The 22,270-nt window shown below is 35.3% G+C and overlaps 1 protein-coding gene across 1 annotated transcript in view; it reads right to left on the bottom strand.

Annotated features, from left to right (window-relative positions):
* The window catches only part of Rich (Guanine nucleotide exchange factor subunit Rich), a 456,640-nt gene that overhangs the window by 292,735 nt on the left and 141,635 nt on the right, over positions 1–22,270 (bottom strand). Inside the window, exon 12 of the mRNA XM_090404468.1 lies at positions 927–1,115. Within this exon, the coding sequence (XP_090260594.1) occupies positions 927–1,115 (189 nt within the window). The remainder of the gene's footprint in view (positions 1–926; positions 1,116–22,270) is intronic.

Raw genomic sequence — 22,270 nt, 5'->3', positions numbered from 1 at the left:
TTCGTTTTGTTGCATGATTTTAAATGATAACAATTTTAATAATCCTAAAATTTAAAAAAAATGCAAAATCAATAATTAATTAAAATTGGAGCTAATCACTTTTAATTAGGGTAATTCGCATAAATACTCCATCATCATCAAATTCCTGCCATGTACCCTCAAGGGGTGTACAGGATATGATAGTGCTACATGAAAAATTTACCTCATCACTAACTTCCTATCTACAATTTTCCTCCAAATCAGTCTGTTACTTTTCAAGACTAAAACATCATCAGATCTTATATTTCTATCATCTAAGGCACTTTGTACCGTATCAATCCACCCATATCTTGGTCTTCCTCTGGGTCGTTTTCCTGCCAACCTGGCAGAGAACACTTGTTTTGCCAATCTTTCCTTGCCCATTCTGTTTAAGTGACCATACCACCTGAGATTAACTCTGCTAATGCATTCCTGGATGCTGACAATGTCAAGTTCTTTCCTAATCCATGCCATGCAAAAAAATAATGGATATGCAGAGATATAAAAATAATGGATATAACAACAATACCTAACATTGCATTAATACAAGAAAGAAGAAATTGGGGGGGGGGGGGTCGTAAGCTTAAAACTTAAAAATAGCCTACAATTTAAGCCTCGTCTTATATGGTAACATAGAATACTAATACCATCTTTTGTGCTAGGTTGTATAAGTTAAAATGAACAAAGAGGAATATAATGTTTATTTAATAACCATTAGAATTAAGTAAATTCTAACGTGAATTTTAAAAGATATCATAAGGGGAAAAAATGACATTAATTCATTTTTGTTAATATCCAAATTTCTGAAAAGTTCCGACACCACTGTGCTTAAACTTGCTGCTTGCAGTGGTATCTAAAGGCATCTAGTCTAAGTGATTAAAATGATATTAAAAAGGAAAAAAACTCACAGGAACAACAATCCACTGCCTACTTCCAACAAACAACCTGTGTTGTCCAGATAAATAATAAGAATGGTTTTTTGGCTGACCTTCACCTGTAGTTTGTAAAATTGTACTGGAAGAGGAATGTAACAGTTCTGCACCAGCACTTATGTACAGTTTATCTTCTGATTGCAGAAAGACATGCTTTCGACCTGTCTGAAGAATAAGAATGTCTCAGCTTAGCAAAATCATATATACAAATGACCTTTTGCAGCAAATAGTATGAAAAGAGGTTGTAAACTTACATTTTTTGGAAACTATAGTTTTAATAACTATAATAGTAAATAAACATGAAATTATTTGAAATATTGTAACAACTAGGCTAAAAAAAAGTTAAAAATTAAATGAGGTTTTAATTAAAGGATATTATTTTACATATCCTGTGTAGCTCAGTGGAAGTGGTGGGTGCCATTGACTTCGCTAGACTACCCGAAGGAAGAGTGTCGCAAGTTCTATTCTAGTCGCCAACTGGAACTTTTTACTAAGTCTTTTTTTCGACTGATTTCCTAGTTAGTCAATCTCCAGCATGTTTTTTCTCTGAGAAACTTGGGTTTTTCATCCCATAAACTCAAGAAAATCGACTGTAGGACCTACACTGTTTTCAAACAGCAAAACAAAGTGTTAGAATTAGGGACATTAGATGGTGGCACTTGTCATTCGCATCTCTTCACTGGTGCCATGTATAATTAATGATAGTCTTGAGCCAGCTATCTCTGATTGGCTACCAGTGGAGAGTGAACTGCCCATCCCTCCCCCCAATCTACAAAAGTTAGATAGGGATAAAACAGTCTTGTCTACTACTACTACTATAGAAGAATATAAAAGGCATTAGCTGATTTTTTTGTGTATAAATTTTGAAAGTAAGGATGGAAAAAACTTGACACAAGACTTCAGAGCGGAAACAGTATACAATTAAAAGTGATGAGTAGAAATACAGACAACTGAGTGGATATAATACATCCACATAAACAGAAAGCATAAAACCAATGAAGGAAAAAAAAAAACACTGAAAAGATGAATTCTGCAAATTTTGGATTTGAAAGAACTGAAAATAAAGAAAAGAAATTAAAAAAAATATATATATATATATATATATATATATATATATATATTATATACACAGAAAGCCAGCGACATACATGATGGGTGCTGGCCATTTCGTTAGAATGTCATTACATGTGAATAGCCAAAAACTATGAATGCATGAATTTTTGTAGAACATGTGAAGGAGTTTGGTTTGTTCAAATATTTAAGAATGTGGCTAGTTTGAGAGTACATAGAAGTAATTTATTGTTTAATTGGCATGAGGGGGGGGATGTAAAAAGGGTATTTTTACAGCACATGGGTGGTTCTTATTGCTAATAATTCAAAACAACTTAATTAGGATACATTTTCTTGAAAATCGATAATGATAACCTTTTCAATTTCAGTGATATATTTAGACTGCATTGCATGTAAGGATATTTCAGCAGAGAGATTTTTTTATGTTGCTGGTATGTTTTTTGTTTGTGTTTTTAATCTGTCATGAAGAAATAGTCAGGTATGGGAATATTATAATCTGTAATACTTAAGCGAGACTTAGCAGAATGCTTTTGAGATGTGGTGTTACAGAAGGCTGTTGAGGATATCATATACTGAAAGGCACAAATGAAAAGGATGTTAGAAAAGATCAGTAGAACTTTATGGCTCCTTAAGGATATCGACAAAAGAAAGTTAAAATATTTTGGATACATTGAAAGGTTGGAAGGAGAACTGCTCAGAACAGTAATAAAAGGTAAAGTTCCTGGAAAAAGAGGAAGGGGTAGACCATCAATGATATGGATGGACAGTGTGTGTGTGGAGTGACTAATCTTCAGTGGTGTGGCACATCACTGAGCATCGGAGTGACCATATGGCATCTGTGGATGCCCAGTGAACATAGAGTTTATAGTAGTTAACAGAATGAATTGTAGAAACAATATAACACGTATTACATTCTGACTGGCAGTTAAACGACACTATGGATGAATCCAGAATGCTACTATGGACTGGATTATAGTGGTTCTATGATTTAGTGAATTTTGCAGTTTATTGTTATTAGTGAAGACAATTCTGTAATCTGAATATTTAAAGATTCATTTTATGGCTTTATAAATGTTCTGGATGTGTGGGAATTTTAAAACTATATGCAGTTTTGATGTGTTGCTTCAAGAAGAAGGGACATGATTTTAAGCTGAGTGAACAGCACAATCTATGTGTTGTTTGGGATACTGTTGAAAGTAATTTCTTGGTTTAAACCTATAACAGAAGATGAGTATTTGTAGGCATTAATGAATTGTGTTAATATGACATATTTTTTTAATACAGAATGACAGGAGGTAAAATGCAAATAATTTTCAATGCTTGTGGGTTTGTGGTATACTTTAATACTGACACAATGACTGATTCTAAGGAGGGTCAAATTCACGAATTTCATGGTTTTATTTTCTTCATATTCAATAGAGAATTTTAATCAGGGAGTAAAGATGTTAAAAGAATGAACTGTTGTGTAGAATTTGCATTACTGATACACAGAACATCATTCACATTATACCACTGTGAAATACCAATTGGCATAGACGGGAATAGAATCGTGTATATAGACAACAAAAAGTTCAGTGAGTATACCACTAATGTTCTGGCCTATGGGAAGACTGAAAATTGTTCATAAAATGATCAATGCATTTAAAGTAATTTGCTGAGATTATTAGTATTATTAGAGAGAGAATACTTGTATCGATAATTATACACATTTAAATAAGGTCTGCTCATTTATTAGCAGGTGTGGATGTCTAGGGATTTGGGCACATCAACATAAGTATCAGGTCATCTCAAAAGTAATGTCATTTTTAGCATTAAGTTTTGAAAGGATATAAAAGATAAATCACTGGCTAATTTAAACAAGTATATATATTCTCCACTTGAATCAATAATGCTCTTCTACATTGTGAAAGCTTCATAATGCCATTTCTATAGAATTCAGGAGGTTTGGAGGCAAAGAAGTCACACAGGCCCAATTTCAGTGCCTCTAATGTATCGTATTGTTTTATATTAATGAAATGTTGCAAATTTCGAAATAAGTGGTAATCTGAAGGTGCAAGATCAGGGGAATACAGATGCAGAAGCTTCTCCCAGCTGAGTTCCTCAATCTTGGTACAGGTGATTCTTGCATTATGAAGGCTTGCGTTATCATGGTGAAAAAACAACACCCTTTCAACTGATCAGAGACACCTCTTTTCTTTCAGTTTTTCATTCAATTGATCGAGTGGTTCACCGTATACTTCAGCTGTGATTGTCTGGTTTTGTGGCAAGAGGTCAAAGTGTATATACCAGCCATACCTCACCAAATGCTTAACAAAACCTCCTAAGGATGAAGGGCGTCTTGTTTTGGCTGAGGTTTAGCCTGTTCCCCTGAATGAACCCACTGCCTTTGGCACTTAACATTCTTGTAAAGTATCCACTTTTCATTACCTCATCTTCGATTGTAGTTCATTAGTTCATGAGGAATCCACTTGCTGAGCTTAGACCAGTAGTTCCCAATCTTTTTTGGATAGTGCCCCACATCAATGTCTCAAAGATTTTGATGCCACCCCAAGTTCTGAAAAAGCATAATATAAATAGGCACTTCAAATAAAAAAGGAACATAGGTAAAACTGCTTTTAATTCGACTTTCTTCAATGAATATAAATGTTATATACACTTTGTATATTATAAACATAAATCGAACTCAACTCAGAAAAATAAAATCCAAGTTAATGTGATCCTTGAGCTTGATGTCCACTGCAAAGAGTTTTTATTTGAGGTACTAATTTAGTCAATTTCAATCTCAAATCCCCATGGTTTGTGATATCCAGATGATTTCTTTTTTTTTTTCTGTAACAAGTCATTTACAGTACTAAAGCCACATTCAACTAAATATGACGACGGGAAGGGCAACAGTAATTTTCATGCAAAACTAGTTGAATTTATTTCGTTTCTGTCTCATCACAAAGCCATGCCATTGTTCCTTTTATGTTGAATAAAGTTCTAATAGACTCATCATTTTGCATTTATGACAGCACTTCTTGATAGTGCATGGCTGCAACAGTTAGGTCCACTAGCCTTGGCTGAGTTATCCAAGATAGAAAATAAATTTCAGCCTGCACGGTTAGCTTAGTGGCTGTGCACTTTGCAACCATATGCCTGGGGAAGGAGTGTCCTAGGTTCGATTCCCCATTGGTGACGTGAGGAGCTGAAGGATCTTCCTAAGCCATAGCCAAGTTAGCAGGTCTTGGGGATGGACAGTAGGGTTTTTTCCTCAGTTTATCCTGGAGTTTTTCATCCTGCAAAGCAGGCAAACCAGCCTTGTGTATCCTATGTCCATAGTATTGAGTTCCAAGTTTGCAACTCAACACTATGGACATAGGATACACCAGGAAGTAGGGCTGACCACCTTATCCTGTGAGCGGTTTGAGGTCCAATGATTAAACTCTCAACACCGCAAGGTAAAAGAGGGAAAAGGAAGATGAGATGAGATGAAAATAAATTTCTTTTAACTCAGAATACTTGTCATTTAAATCACAGGCCATTTTGCTCAGGTGAACAAGAATAACAAGTACAGCAGCATCAGTTACCTCACACTTATTTATCCAATAAAATTGATCAAATGTTTTTAATAAAACATTCTTTTGACATAATTGCAGAAACGCAATGAAGCCAAATATCTTAGCCTTTGCATCAACAAGGATCTTATTGGCTCCTTGCAGTTAAAGCTGTATAACTGAGAGGAGACCTCCACATAGCCTTTAAAGGAATGCGGAGAACCGACCAGGGCTTCTGACCTAATGTCCAATCCTCACCTTCTCGTGGTGCACCCTGTTGGGTATCTACTTTGATACTGAACGAACGAGGATGGGCTGGCAATTTGGGATTTAGCCGACCAAATTGTATTCTTATTGGTTAAACCAAAATAAAAAATGATGGTACAACATGACAAAATTTCATGCCGGCTGGGGCGTAGCCCGGTTAAACAAGGCCCCCGTTGTTTTCGCCAGGGAACCAGGGTGAACAGCGAAAAGTCAGCTACTGGAAAAAATCTGAAAACAAACCCCAACTCAACATCACCAGAGTTAAAGATCGGTACTATCAACGTAAGAAGCCTGAATGGCAAAGAAATGGAGCTAGCTGAGGAATTAGATAAGTACCAGATCGACATAATAGGGGTGACTGAAACAAAAAAGACCAAAACTGGTGAGATCTTTCTGAGCAATAAATACAAAATGTTATATTCAGGCAATGACAATCAATGAAAAGAAGGAGTAGCCATAGTATTCAACACAAAATATGAGGCTAATCTTCTTGAATGGCAGTCAGTCTCAAGTAGAGTAATGTGGGCAAATATGAGAATGGGGAACTGGACAATGAGACTTATTTGTGCCTATGGTCCCACAGAAGGTTCTACTAAGGTAGAAGTGGAGGAATTTTTTGAGGCTTTAGAAAAAGCAACTGACACAATGAAAAAGGAAAAGTTGGTCCTTGTTGGGGATCTAAATAGTAGAGTAGGAAATGATTGTGAGACATACAAAAATATTTTGGGAAAATTTGGAGAAAAGAGCAAAGCTAATAATAATGGCAAATATCTGTTGGATTTCTGCTCAGGACATGGACTGGTTATTACTAACACCATGTTCCAACATAAAAATGTGCACAAATTCACATGGAGAGAAGAGGCTAGGAATAAGAAAAGTCTCATTGACTATGTTATTGTTGATAGTGATGTTTTCTCCCTGGTGCAGGACACCAGAGTGTACAGAGGATTTGAAATTGGAAGTGATCACTATTTAGTCTTGAGCAGGATAAAATTGAATTTCATATTGAAAAGAATAACATGTAAGAAAGTTTTAAAGCGAATAAAAGTTGAGCAGCTCTCAGATGTGAACTGTAGACTAAAATACAGAAAGATTATTGAAAAGAAAATGAAAGAGTTTGAGAACAGGAATCAAACCCTGGAGATTCAGTGGCAAACTCTGAAGAAAACATTGATTGATTCTGCCAGAGAGGCATGTGGTGAGGTTGTGTGCAAAGATAAAAAAATCAGAACTCCCTGGTGGACACAGGAAGTTAAAGAGGCAGTGAAGGAAAAGAAGAAAGCATATCAAAGCCTGGCAAATAAGTCAGCTTTTACTCTTACAGAATTCAGAGACAAATGTAAGAAAGCTAAACAGTGTGTAAAACTAGCTAAACAAAAGTCATGGGAGGACTTTGGCAAGAATATAGAAAATAAATATCAAGAAGGTGGCAAAATATTCTGGAGGTTGTTGAAGAAGCTTAGGAATGGAGGAAAGAGTGCTGTAAAAGGAATTAGAGATGATAAAGGTGAAATGAAAACAGGAGAAAAAGATATCCTTGAAGTATGGAGTAATTACTTTGAAAAACTGCTAAATGAAACAAGCAGTGATGACAGCACAGTGATAGAAAACACTGACCAGGCATGCAGTCAGGAATACATATCCATACTTGAAGTAGAAAAAGCCATCAAAGGCTTGAAATGTGGAAAGGCAGCAGGAGTAGATGATATTCGACCAGAAATGCTGAAGTATGGTGGTATAAGCGTCTTACAGTGGCTGCACTGCATAGTTCAGAAAGCCTGGACAGAGGGACGAATTCCCGATGATTGGAGTAGAGCTCTCATAGTACCCATATATAAAAAGGGAAATAAAATTGAATGTGAGAATTACAGAGGTATTTCCCTACTGAGTGTTCCTGGCAAGATCTATGCAAGTATACTTGAGAAACGGTTGAGAAGAATTGTGGAAGAAAAGCTTGGTGAAGAACAAGCTGGATTCAGGCCAAATAGAGGCTGTCAGGATCAGATCTTCACTTTACGACAAATAGTCGAGAAAGCATGGGAATATAACAAAGATCTGTATTTAAGTTTTGTCGATTTGGAAAAGGCATATGACAAGGTGCCAAGAGAGAAGCTATTCAATATGCTACAGTTATATGGTGTCAATGGAGCATTATATCAAGCAATACTTAGTCTTTATTTGAGTTGTGAGTCAGCAGTTAGAATTGAAGGAAGTACAGGAAGATGGTTTAATGTTAAATCTGGTGTGAGACAAGGATGTACATTATCCCCTCTGTTATTCATTATCTATATGGATCACATTATGAAGGAATGTGGTATTAAACCTGATATCAAAATTGGAGATGTTAATGTCAGCTCTTTGCTTTATGCGGATGATGTTATACTTCTAAATAAATCCGCTACAAGTCTGCAAGATTCTCTGACTAAATTGAATAGCTGTTGTAATAGATATGGTATGAAGGTCAGCAATAAAAAGACAAAGACAATGAAAATAGGCAGAATCATTGAAAATGTCAACTGTGTTGTGAATGGAGAACCTGTGGAACAAGTAAAACATTTCAGCTACTTAGGCACAATTTTTACTGAAGATGGTAAACTAAATATAGAAATAGACAACAGAATCAGCAAAGCTGGTATGGTGGGAAGTCAATTGAATAAATTCATATGGAATAAGAAAGAAATTAGTCGGAACACTAAATTAGCTGTATACAAGACTGTGTTCAAACCAATTTTAACTTATGGATCTGAGAGCTGGGTCAGAAGTAAAACACTTGACCAAAGACTAGAGACCGCAGATATGAGAGTCCTGAGAAAGATTAGAGGCGTGAACAGATGGCATCAATGGCAATATCATATTAAAAATGAGGATATTAGGAAAGAACTTGACATTGTCAGCATCCAGGAATGCGTTAGCAGAGCTAATCTCAGATGGTATGGTCACTTAAACAGAATGGGCGAAGAAAGATTAGCAAAACAAGTGTTCTCTGCCAGGTTGGCAGGAAAACGACCCAGAGGAAGACCAAGATATAGGTGGATTGATACGGTACAAAGTGCCTTAGACGATAGAAATATAAGATCTGATAATGTTGGAGTCTTGACAAGTAACAGACTGATTTGGAGGAAAATTGTAGATAGGAAGTTAGTAATGATGTAATTTTTTCATGTAGTACTGTCATATCCTGTACACCCCTTGAGGGTACATGGCAGGAATTTGATGATGATGATGCAGTTGCTTATTTAACATATTCAACATTTCAAAGATATCTGTCAAATAACTCACAAATGCTTGACCATCAACTGTTTGTAAGCATTTCATTTCAGGTTTGTCATTCAAAAGCTCACTAAGAATATCAAATAGTTCCATGAATCCTCTCAAGCAATTCTCCTGTGACAGCCACCTCACCTTGCTGTGAAGCAGTGGTCTTACATGGTCAGTAGTTTTATCCTCACAAAATTGTTTGAAGAGATGCTCACATTCAGCATTAGATTTGATAGTGTTGATACATTTTATTACTGAATTCAATATCTCATTTAGAACAGGTGAAAGTTTTTTGGAAACTAAATTTTCTCTGTGAATAACACAATGTACAAGCAACATTTCAGGATTGTCATCCTTCATTAATTTTAAACAGCCACATTTCTTGCCATCATAACAAAAGCACCATCTGTAGCACAAGATGTAATATTTTTCATTGATTTATTTGAGTTTCATCTAAATAATTTTTGAGTTTATTGTATATATATCAACGGCAGTAGTGGTAGTTTTCAATGCTTCACAGAACAACATCTCTTCAGTAAATTCATCATTGTCAATATATCTTACATAGGCCATCAATACAGCCTCACTGTCTCTTATAGTTGATTCCTCCATCTGTATTGAGAATTTACTTGATCTCAACTTTTCAACAAGTTAGATGATAAAGATGTTTCTGCATCTTTATCCATCTCTTCTATTCTTTTGCTAACAGTGTTATTGCTCAGTGGCATTCCTTTGACATCTTTGTCATCTTTCTCCAGAACTGTTTTGAGAAAAGTTGATATCGCTGGTTTAATTAAATCCTCCCCTATAGTATGATATTTTCCTGATTTAGCAATGAGCAGAGAAATTTCATAACTAGCTTCAGGAGTACGATTTTGGGTAGCAGTTCCTACAGAGAACAATGAAACTATTGTTGATCTTTTCTCAAACTTCTTTAGAGACTTAAATTGGTTCAAATCATAGTTCACGTAAGTGCTATGTTTCGCCTTCAAATGTACTTTGAAACGACCATTTCTGATTGATTCGTTGGTCAAACAGTGTTCGCACAATAGACAGAATGGTGACAGTTCATCCTGAGGAGCAGGTATAAAACCGAACTTCAAATACCCATCTGAATACTGACTAACTTTTTTTTTGCTTGCATTACTCATTTTATGCATGGGGAAAAAAACTGAAAGGGAAAAAAAAATAGGTTTATAAAGTATACTGCATGCATGTGTGGATTATACAAGGAAATTAATGGTGCATAACAAGTATTTATACTACTACAAACACATATAATAAATAAAAAGTTAAAATAAAAAAGTAAAATTTTAAAAGTCTAGCATCACAAGCAGAGAAAAAGAAACAACAAAATATGATAGATTATGTTATGTTTTCAGCTGTCAAATGAACCTAATACAATTGTGGCAAAGTGTTCATTTTATTTAAATTGATAGTAGTGCAACTTCTGGGTAACCAGAAAACTAACATGTAAAAATGTTACAAAAAATGCTAGCATAAAAAACATTGACAATATACACAAAAAAAAATTAAACAAACTTGCCTTGTTGTTTCTACAACAAAAACTGCACACAGTTAAATTGGCACTGTTTACTTTTCAGAAGTGACAGGTGCTACAATCTAACCTTAACACACTTACAGTGCCAAGTATTTATGTTGACTGTTGTACTAGTGTTGGCAGCTTTTTTTCTCGGAAAGTCAGGGTTGCAACATCGATAATTTATCGCTGACAATGGTGATTTCTTGACTATATCAGTGATGAATGCAACATCATTTTCTAATTGCTCCACATTGGGAAACACTGGCTTAGACCCTATTCCAAATTCTTGCAAATGGCGATGGACAGTCGATAACAATGAATTAAGATATTTTGCTAAATTTTCAACAGTTGCATTGCCATTTCTTGCAATAGCGACTTCCAGCATATTATCGAGAGACAGGGTGCCCTGAGTGAGGGGAGTGTTTCAAGCTAAAGTCCTCCTTGCCAAAATTTTTAGAACCATCGTTGGTACTTTCACACATTCAAAAACATTATCGCCATATACTTCTTGCACGTTTTTTTAGTGTCAGCAGTTTGAACTCATAAAAGCATAATGTGCTCTTCAGTGACCTGCACAGTAATAGATGTTCTTGCAAGGTGGAATTCCTTAGAAGTACTTATAAAGCTTTAAAAATTCATGTTTAGACAAGCTGAGACACATTTGAAAATGTACAGTATTTCTTTCTTTCTTTTGGGATGACCTGATATAATGAGAGGTATCTACAGAAGAAAGAATATTACTTGGTAATATCATGGTTTGCTTTATATTTTGAAAAAGTTTAGTAGTATTTTTAATCATAATATTTTAAATACTTTAACAATGGATTTAGCAGAACAATAAATTTGGATAAGGGAGCAGTTGTGGTATGCTTGTATGAAATTATGGGGCAACCTGGTTTGTGTATCTTAACTTGTCCAAAAATATACGGGGATGGTTTGTACGAGGAGTTTTTCTGGTTTTTGTTTTTTAAGCAATGTATTTATCTATTTTGTGTCCTTGTTTGAGTTAATGTAAAAGTTTTTCCTTTCAATTTGTTGTATAATGTTTGGAATGGGATCTTCAGTTTTATAAATGTTTGAATCATTAATGATGTTTAGGATTTCATTAGGGCATTATTTTATTTAACATTATTATAACACTTCCATATGGACTATTTACTTTCTACACAAAGAAAAAAACAAGGAAAAAACATACAACACAAAAATTCCTTCTAGAAATATCCTTGCATGCAATATAATCTAACCATAAACTGCAAAGATAAACATAAACTGAAAAGATCATTCGCGATTTGAAAGAATATGAATCCAAAGTATGTTGTTCTGAATCACTAGCAATAAGAACCACCCAATGTGCCAATAAACACAAAAAGACCCTATTTACTGTCTCCCTCGTGGCAAGTAAACAAAATAAATCGCTGTACCCTCGAACCAGTCCAATTCCCAAATACTCTCGAACCAAGTGCACTCCTCCTAACATGTTTTACAAAAAACCCATGTGGCTAGCTCATGGTTAGTTTTTGGTTCTGATTGATGTTTCAATGAATTTGAAACATCCAACACCCATCATGTATGTTGCTGGCTTACTATATATACAACACGTTTTTATTCTCTGTTCTTTCAAATCCAAAATTGCATAATTCATCTTTTCAGTGTTTATTTTTTTTATCATTGGTTTTAAGTTTTTCATTTATCTGAATGTATTTTCTGCACTCAGTTGTTGGTAGCGTGTACTCATCCCTTTTAATTGTATACTGTCTCAGATTCTGATGTATTCTGATGAAGTCTCATATCAAGTTTCTACCATCCTTACCATCAAAATTTATATTCAGGTGTGAAAATTAATACTCTTTCATTAAAACCTAATTTTATATTTTTCAGTCTAGGTATTACAAAGCTTTTAGCTTTTTCTTTCCTACTTTAAACAATTTTAGAAGCATCATGATTTTTAAGAAATTTTATAATATTAAATTATTTCATTCCTAGCAAACAGACACATTTTAAAAAATTTCATATCTCTGGAGAAGTATCAAATGACTGATACTAGTAAATCTAATTACTCTCTATTCTAGAAAGTTCTTGATAAAAGTCTTTCCCCTCCCCCTGTAGAAATTAACAAATCTATTTTAATGTGGTGTTAAAATACTCAATATGTCACTTGGACTTGGGTTAGTGCTCCTGACTCAGGGAGCTGTCATAGCTCAGAGAGTTTCAACAATGCAATTTGGTTAAAAAACCTGAAGGTAAGTTAACTAGTCTCATACTGAGGAGAAGTTTTTTCTTTTGCACAAAACAGGCAAACTGGCTATTAGAACACATACACAAAAAAAAAAAAACATGTGGGCCTCATGGCCTGAGTTGTTTTGACTGTAAATCCAAAATAATATAAGTTGATTCAAGGTTAATCGTCTACAGAAAGGAGGGAAGTTTTTTTTTTTTTTTCAATTGCAAAGTTTTTGTTATTGTGTTTCACTTATACACAGAGACCTATTTGAAAACTATTTATATCTTAAACCATGAAATTATCAAGCTGGTCTACAGAATATTAATATTATTTTTATATATCCCTCCCACCATCCCAGAAAGCCAATCTATTTTCTATTGTAGCACTAAAATCTAAAAGATCGTTTTTTTTATTTTTAACTATTGGGAGGGGGGGGGGGGTGTCAAGATTTATTATTCAAGATAGATTTACAAAATTTATTATAGTCTAACCAAGTGAAAAAAAAAAAAACTTCCAACAACTTTCTCTAAATCCAGAGTAATTTAATAATAAGGTGAGACACCTTTTGACAACTTGTATAAGTAAATATGATTTCTCCATTGCTTCCACCTTAATATCACCACTTCTGGGTCTGGCTCCCACTGACGAGACCTCAATAAAGGTCGAAACCGGTCTGGGTAGTGGCCCTTCCCTTAATGCATAGCATTATACATGTCTGCAAGGAGATGTGTTTTGCATTATGGGCGATACTAAGACAAGGAGTGATGAGAGCTTGGTCCACCTTTACCACGAGTTGCCTCAGTCCTGAAGATACTTCAGGCGCAAACTTTGTTTGCTTACACTTGGATAAAGGATTAAACTAAATTTATTATAGTCTAACCAAGTGGAAAAAAAAACTTCCAAAATGTGTATATTTTCTTAAATTATATACTGTTGGTATGGCAACTATGCATAGCAGAACATTTTGTTGGGTGAAGTTTGTATGAAATATGTTCAGTGTAAAATTTGTTCAGATGTATACATCGCAAAAGTTGAAAGATTAGTGGAAGGATAGTAAAACTGGTGAGTGTGTAATAAATGTTCTGAGAGTGAATGCAGAAAGAAAAAAAATCACTTGATAGTGGAGTATAGAGCATTGATAGAAGACCAGAAAATGTAAACATCTGTGATAACACTAAGTGCGGTGGCACAAAGCCAAAATAATATAGAAGATCTGAATAAAGAAACAGTGCACTTGCATGTAGCCCTTCACAGTACAAAGCAAGAGATTGAAAGGCTGCAGAAGCAGCAGGAGATCAGTTGAACTGAGAACAGTAAAAAAGCAAGTTTGAAACCAAAAAGAAAATTGTAAGGATAAATGAGAGAAAAAGCATATGCAGGTAATTTTTATGACAATCCTATGATACGGCAAATACTTAATACAAGTGCTACAAAATCGTGTTTCCTAATGCGAAAATTACTAATATTAGTAATGCTGTTGAATGAAGAAAGAAGATGAAAGAATTGATTGATTTGACTGAAAACAATGATCTGAAAAGTGAGAAGTATTGCATGAGAGTTACTGTCAAAAACTTATTGCAAGAATTGAAAAAGAAGTGTAAGAAAGTGAAGTTTGTAAGTCTACTGCCATGCTATGATAGAGCCAAACTGAGGAGGGTGCTGATAGCTAATGAATCGATATGCAGGTTATGCAGAAGGAATGATGTAGAGTTTGTGGACCTAAGGCCTGAGCATGATAGACAGAAAGATTTGTAGAATGATGATGGACTTCACTAAATGGATTTAGAGTTAGGTGTCTAGAGAGAGTTTTCTTCAATGAGAGAGTGGAAGTGCAAACTCAGGAAAACTGAAGAAATTAGGACAGAGGCATGTGAACAAATGTGAAGGCATCCTTGAAAAGAATGAGTGTGTGCGAATTAACAAAATATGCAGAATCTAGTCTCTCATGCAACAATATTGAATGAGGTAGTAAATTCAGGATGTAAAGGTGGTTGGAGACCTAAAGGGAAACTAGAGTGTTCAGTTTCTATACATTAATGCTAGAAGCATCAGAAATAAGAGAGAAGTTTTTGGTATTGGTTAGTGCAACCTCACCAAAAGTTAATTGAATTAGTGAGATGGCAAGCAGCAAATGACATAGTTACAGCGACAGAATGCAATGGATTTAGTTATTATCAGGAAGGATAGAGTAGATTGGAAGGTAAGGCACTGTTGATGACAGCAGATGAATTGCAGCTGACAAGAGTAGGAATTAGTCAGGCAGATGACAGTTCTTTTGAGTCAATCTGGTATGAGACTGAGGGCAATATACCAGATAAAATATAAAACTGGTTGCTGCTGTAAGCAAGGGGGTGCCAGGGATGATGTGAAAGATAAGTACCATCAGATTAGTACAAGTCGAGTAATTATTATGGGGGGCGTCAACTTCTGAGACATAGATTGGAAGAAGAAAAGATCACATGGTAGAAAGGAAATGGAATTTATACCCTTAATGAGAGATAATTACTTCAAGCAGAATGTGACAGAGGGACTCAGGGTACAAGAGTGTTGGATATGGTTATGGGGTCAGAAGATCCCCATAACTTTCCTCCAAATGAGGAAAGTGATCATGTGATCTTGACTTGGGAGGTAGCAAAACATGTGAAATTTCTAGTTAAGAAGGAGTAAATGTAGAACTACACGGTAGGTGATTATGATACACTTAGGAGGCAACTTGAAGCAGTACACAACAAGGTTCAGGCAAGAAAGCTGACAAGCAAAAAAAAAGTGCAAAAATTAGATTATGAGATGAAATTAGCTGAACAGGTGAAAGGAAATTGCAAAGAGTTTTTGTTATGTGGCAAGTAGGAAAAAGAATGACTATGGAAGAATAATGAGTGCAGATGGTGAGTTAACAGGCAGACAAAATTATTGAGTTACTGAGTGACCATTTTGAAAAGGGCATATCATCCAAGTGAAGATATTGCTATGGCAGAGGTGACAAGGACTGATGTGAGAACAGAGATTGATGAATTGGAGGTACTTATGATATTGCAAAATTTGAATGCAAATACAGCTGTGGGATTGGATGAAATGTCACATAGTTTTTAAGACAAAGTGCAGGGAACTGGTGATGCTTTTGACTAGGCTGTTTAAGTTAAGTCTCGGCTCTGTCTCAAAAGTGGAAGGAGGGCAAAATAATGCCATTACATAAAGGAGAATCTAAGTCTGTGGTAGCAAATTATAGACCAGCCAATATCTCAGGAGTGGTATTAGAAGTACTGGAAAAGTTGGTCAAAAAGATAATTCAGGAATGGGTGGATAAGAATATGATACTCTATGATGGGCAGCATGCTTTGTGAAGTTATGCCTTAGTAATCTAACTTTTTATAATAGTGAAAACTGAGTCAGATAAAGGGAATGGATTCTGCTGAATTATGTAATGGCATTTGTCTGAATACAACATGGAACTCTGTTATGCAAACTACAGCAAATGGGGAAGGATAGGAAACTAGTGATATGGATAAAAAAGGTAGCTGATGGACAGATACCAAAATGTAGTATATGGAGGAGCAGAATCCAAGAGAAGGAAATTAACTAGTGGTGTGCCACAGTGTTGTGATCACTGTTGTTTAATGTGTACATAAATGATATAGGAAATAATTTGAAGGGAGATATTCAGTTGTTTGCTGATGATGCAAAGTTGGATAAGGTAATAGTTAATCAAGGTGATTTAGAAAGCTTGTAGGATGATTTAAATAGGTTGACAGCATGGGAAAAACATAATAGATGTCAATTTAATGTGGAAAAGTGTAAAGTTATGCATTTTGGGATACAAAGATTACAAGATGTGAACCACATTGAGGAAACTGTACTCCAGGAAAATGATGAAGCCAAGGATGTTAGTAGCAGATAGAAAATTAAAGTTTACAGGGCATATTACTAAAGTAGCCAGGGTAGCTCACAGGATTACTTTGTTATTGAGAACACACTAACAAGCAGAGATAAGGGAGTTATCACTCCTGTTTGACAGTTTGACCTGTGCTCAGGTCTGGTAACCTGGTTTTCTTGGAGATGAGGAAGTGGTTGAGAGGATCCAGAAGCGAGTAACCAAGATGGTGAGTAGTCTGTGGAATGCTCCCTATGAGGATAGATTAAGGGTTTATGGGTTGCAAAAGTTGGCAGATAGACAAAAAAAAAATGAAGGATATAATTGAAATATTTGTTATTTAAAGGATTTTATAGGATTAATACAAAGGAAATATTTTAGCATTTGGCTAGAGAGGGCATAACAAGGGGTCATCCCTGGAAGTTGGGTAAGAGTGCAGTTAGCAAGGGTGTGAGGACTAGATATTTTACTTGGAGAGTGGCAAATGAATGGAATGCTTAAGTCAGTTATGAGAGACTCGTCTGTTAATGGTTTCAAGGAGAGGCAAGATAGATATTGCATTGACAGTTTGGGTTTCCCAAGATGAGTCTTAGGACTCCATGGAGGAGCCCATGCAACAACAACAAGAATAATAATAATAATATATATATATATATATTCTAAAATGTCTCAAACATTAGGGTTAACTTTTCATAATAAAAGCACAAGAGCAACTACTTTCAAGCTTTTATTATGAATAAACATAACAAAAATGTTGAAACAAGTCAGTAACTCCAAAATATACATTGTTACTTCCCCTCCCCTTTTTCGTATTGATGTTTTCAAATGAACATTTGAAAACTAATTTAATAAGTATGTATTGAATTGAAACCAGTAAATTCTGGTTCATTTAATGTTCAAGGCAATGAAAATTTATTCAATTTATTATGACAATTAATAATATTAATAATCATATCTACCTAGTCCTAACCAGTGATAACAAAATTGCAGTAGACTGAGGAGCAAAAAAACCTACATTTATGAAATAGTCAAATGACTTGAAATGGTTTCTTGAGCCAATGTATGCATAAAATGAGATATAATATGCAATACATCTGTTCAGCAAGTCATCTAATTAAAAATTTGCACTGATCAATTGTAACTATAATGCATCTGAAAGCAAGGCACACCACTATCAGTAACTTCCCTGACAATATCCCTGTAGTTCTGAGTACTAAAGATTCAGAACCAGTAACTGCTTTTCTAATAGCCACCAGAACATTTTACCACACCGTCCAGATATTTATCTTCTATATTCTTAGACTTTTGTTTAGCAACTTTTAAACATAGCTCAGTTCTGTTATATATTTGTCTACATACTTTTAGGGCATCTGCTGACTTATTAGCCAGGAACTTTTAGAATGCTTTTTTTCTTTTCCATGACTACTTTAACCTTTTGTGTCTGCATGGTGTTCTTATTTTTCTATCCTTGTAAACAACTCTGCTCCATGTGTCCATCATAATGAATCATGTTTTCTTCAGAATTTGCCACAGATTCCAAGATTTGGTATTTATTTTCAAACTGTTTCATTTTTTCTAGAATAATGTTTGTATAATTAAGTCTATAGTTCACCTGTAAAGGCTGCTCAACATTATTTTAAAAACTTCTTACATATTGTTCTTTTCAATGTGAAATTCATTTTTATTCTACTTAGAACTAAGTGATGGTCACTTTGAATTTCAAATCCTCTATACACTCTTTTATCCTGAAAAGAGTAAAGATATCACTATCAACAATACATAGTCAATGAAGCAGTTCTCATGTCTTCTCTCCATGTGAACTTGTACTCATCTCTAGAATGAATGGTAAGCACCTACTTGATTTCTATATCCCTGAACAGAAATCAAGCAGGTACTTACCATTGTTATTAGTTTTGCTGATTTCTTCAAAATATTTCTATATATCCAGGCTTCATTTCCTAGTCTGCTGTTTATAACTGTATTTTTTAAGGAGATTAGAACAGCACAAACTAATTATTAAACTACAATAAACTTAATATTTCCAACATTTCAGCAAAGTAAAATTGCTATCATCGCAGAACACAGTACAACATAATGTGTGCACACTGACACTACACTGAGTAATGAGAAAGCTTCACAACCAAAAGCAAGCCTAAAGTCCTTCGACAATGCCCTCAAGTGGCCTAAAATGGGTTTCCTTTGCTCTTGGACAGAAGTAAGCAGGATGAGAGCTTCCTAAATCTCGGAGCTTCAAGGAATAGTCTATCATATTTATATTTGCTGTGGTGGAGTAGAGTGACCTTCTTTCAACTTATCCTGTGGCAGATGTCCAAGGCATGGTCGGCAAGCCCTGAGTGGCTATAGTGGTAGAAATGAATATAGTCTTTACATTCAGTGTTTCTGATGTTGGCTGTCCTGCCTGTTTGGCATTATAGAATAATTTACAGCTGCAAGGGACCTGGTAAACACCTGACAGGGCTAAGGATTGATGTGGTTTTTGGTGGAGCAGATAACGGGTACCAATTTTTTTATATGGTCTGTAAGTTGTTGTAAGGCTGTATGTTTAAAGATTTCAGCTAGTTTTTCAGATGTGCCCCAGATATATGGAATGGTGATAGCTTTGGTGCAGTCTCCATTCAGGATGGGGTTGGGGGGGGGGGGGGGTTGAAGTTTTAATATTTTTTGAATATGGTGGGGAAGGTAACCACTGGCTAAGAAGGCTTTGCAAATGATCAAATTCAGTGGATTTTAATAAGTATTTTAATAATAAGGTGTTACACCTTTTCACTAGTCATGTATGTGAATATATGATGTCTGTATTAATTCAACCTTGGTATCTCTCTGGATCTGATTCCCACTGATGAGAGCTCAATAAAGCTCAACAACTGAAACCAGTCTAGATAGTGGCCCTTACCATAATGCACAACTATATTTGCTTAGATTTGGATAAAGAATTAAACAATAATATAATTTCTTCGCAAGTTTAATTCATCAAAAATCTTTAAATTAAAAAAAAAATACAACCTTAGAATCATTTATAAACCTATAAAAAGATGGGCATCCTTTATCTGCTCCAAAGACAAGCCGCAGTCCCTAGACATTCCAGATGTTTGCTAGTAGATGATATTCGACCAGAAATGCTGAAGTATGGTGGTATAAAAGTCTTACAGTGGCTGCACTGCTTAGTTCAGAAAGCCTGGACAGAGGGACGAATTCCTGATGATTGGAGTAGAGCTCTCATAGTACCCATATATAAAAAGGGAAATAAAACTGAATGTGAGAATTACAGAGGTATTTCCCTACTGAGTGTTCCTGGCAAGATCTATGCCAGTATACTTGAGAAACGGCTGAGAAGAATTGTGGAAGAAAAGCCTGGTGAAGAACAAGCTGGATTCAGGCCAAATAGAGGCTGTCAGGATCAGATATTCACTTTACGACAAATAGTCGAGAAAGCATGGGAATATAACAAAGATCTGTATTTAAGTTTTGTCGATCTGGAAAAGGCATATGACAAGGTGCCAAGAGAGAAGCTATTCAATATGCTGCAGTTATATGGTGTCAATGGGGCATTATATCAAGCAATACTTAGTCTTTATTTGAGTTGTAAGTCAGCAGTTAGAATTGAAGGAAGTACAGGAAGATGGTTTAATGTTAAATCTGGTGTGAGACAAGGATGTACATTGTCCCCTCTGTTATTCATTATCTATATGGATCACATTATGAAGGAAAGTGGTATTAAACCTGATATCAAAATTGGAGATGTTAATGTCAGCTCTTTGCTTTATGCGGATGATGTTATACTTCTAAATAAATCCGCTACAAGTCTGCAAGATTCTCTGACTAAATTGAATAGCTGTTGTAATAGATATGGTATGAAGGTCAGCAATAAAAAGACAAAGACAATGAAAATAGGCAGAATCATTGAAAATGTCAACTGTGTTGTGAATGGAGAACCTGTGGAACAAGTAATACATTTCAGCTACTTAGACACAATTTTTACTGAAGATGGTAAATTAAATATAGAAATAGACAACAGAATCAGCAAAGCTGGTATGGTGGGAAGTCAATTGAATAAATTCATATGGAATAAGAGAGAAATTAGTCGGAACACTAAATTAGCTGTATACAAGACAGTGTTCAAACCAGTTTTAACTTATGGATCTGAGAGCTGAGTCAGAAGTAAAACACTTGACCAAAGACTAGAGACCACAGATATGAGAGTCCTGAGAAAGATTAGAGGCGTGAACAGATGGCATCAATGGCAATATCATATTAAAAATGAGGATATTAGGAAAGAACTTGACATTGTCAGCATCCAGGAATGCATTAGCAGAGCTAATCTCAGGTGGTATGGTCACTTAAATAGAATGGGAGAGGAAAGATTAGCAAAACAAGTGTTCTCTGCCAGGTTGGCAGGAAAACGACCCAGAGGAAGACCATGATATAGGTGGATTGATACGGTACAAAGTGCCTTAGATGATAGAAATATAAGATCTGATAATGTTGGAGTCTTGACAAGTAACAGACTGATTTGGAGGAAAATTGTAGATAGGAAGTTAGTAATGATGTAATTTTTTCATGTAGTACTGTCATATCCTGTACACCCCTTGAGGGTACATAGCAGGAATTTGATGATGATGATGATGATATTCTTTTAACATTTTTTGACTGATCTTTGTTTTTGTACGCATACAAAGTCCACTGTGGTTCATGAAACGGTAACACCATGACGCACCACCTTTAAAATCTTCAATGTTACGCTCACAGGCTACTTTGACTGCATGTGTACGAATCATTTTTGTTGAAATGGCAATGCCATTTTGCCGATTTTCTTGCACCCATTTCAAAACTTCGGTCTCTAGTTCTGGCTACTTCACAATTTTTCCACGTTCCGCGCATTTTTCATTACGCAAATTGTACAAAATCTCCTTCTGACCACGCCAAATTCTAATCATTTTTTCTGTAGACGGAGGTCCAAAATGTCTTTCAGCTTCCCTATTCCCGTGTTCTTCCGCATATTTTACAACCTGCAATTTGTAACTTGAAGAATATGAATGTCGCCTGTTTTTTTCCATCACTAAAATCTATGGGGAAATATCAAACTGAACACAAAATATCTCAACACGTCAACTCAATACTGATAAACATCGGTAACTGTTACTCGGATAAGATATTATGAAACTTGAATAGGGACTCCCCGTTCAGCCAATGACGTGCTAGAAGTGAAGGTCACGCATCAATTTGATTGCATCATTAACCGCCTACAAAGATCTTGGAACATAAAAGGGAGTGCGTATGACTTTGAAAAGAGGAAGCAATCGTTACCTTCATTATATAAGACGCACCCCATTTTTAAGATGAATTTTTAAAGGTAAAAAAGTGCATCTTATACACCGGAAAATACGTGTATATATATATATATATATATATATAATCCCTCATTAGGAGGACTCAAACCCTCCCCCCCCACCACCACCCTCAAAGGGATGGGGGGAGAAACCCCATATGAATAAATTAATAAATGGCCAATATTAGACTATATCAGTTTCTACCACT

The sequence above is a fragment of the Typopeltis vanoorti genome, chromosome 14, assembly GCF_054136105.1.
Source record: "Typopeltis vanoorti isolate ZY-2024b chromosome 14, IOZ_Tvanoo_1.0, whole genome shotgun sequence".
NCBI classification, from domain to species: domain Eukaryota; kingdom Metazoa; phylum Arthropoda; class Arachnida; order Uropygi; family Thelyphonidae; genus Typopeltis; species Typopeltis vanoorti.
Note: the sequence above shows the minus strand (reverse complement) of the source record. Positions and strands in the feature narration are given on the sequence as shown.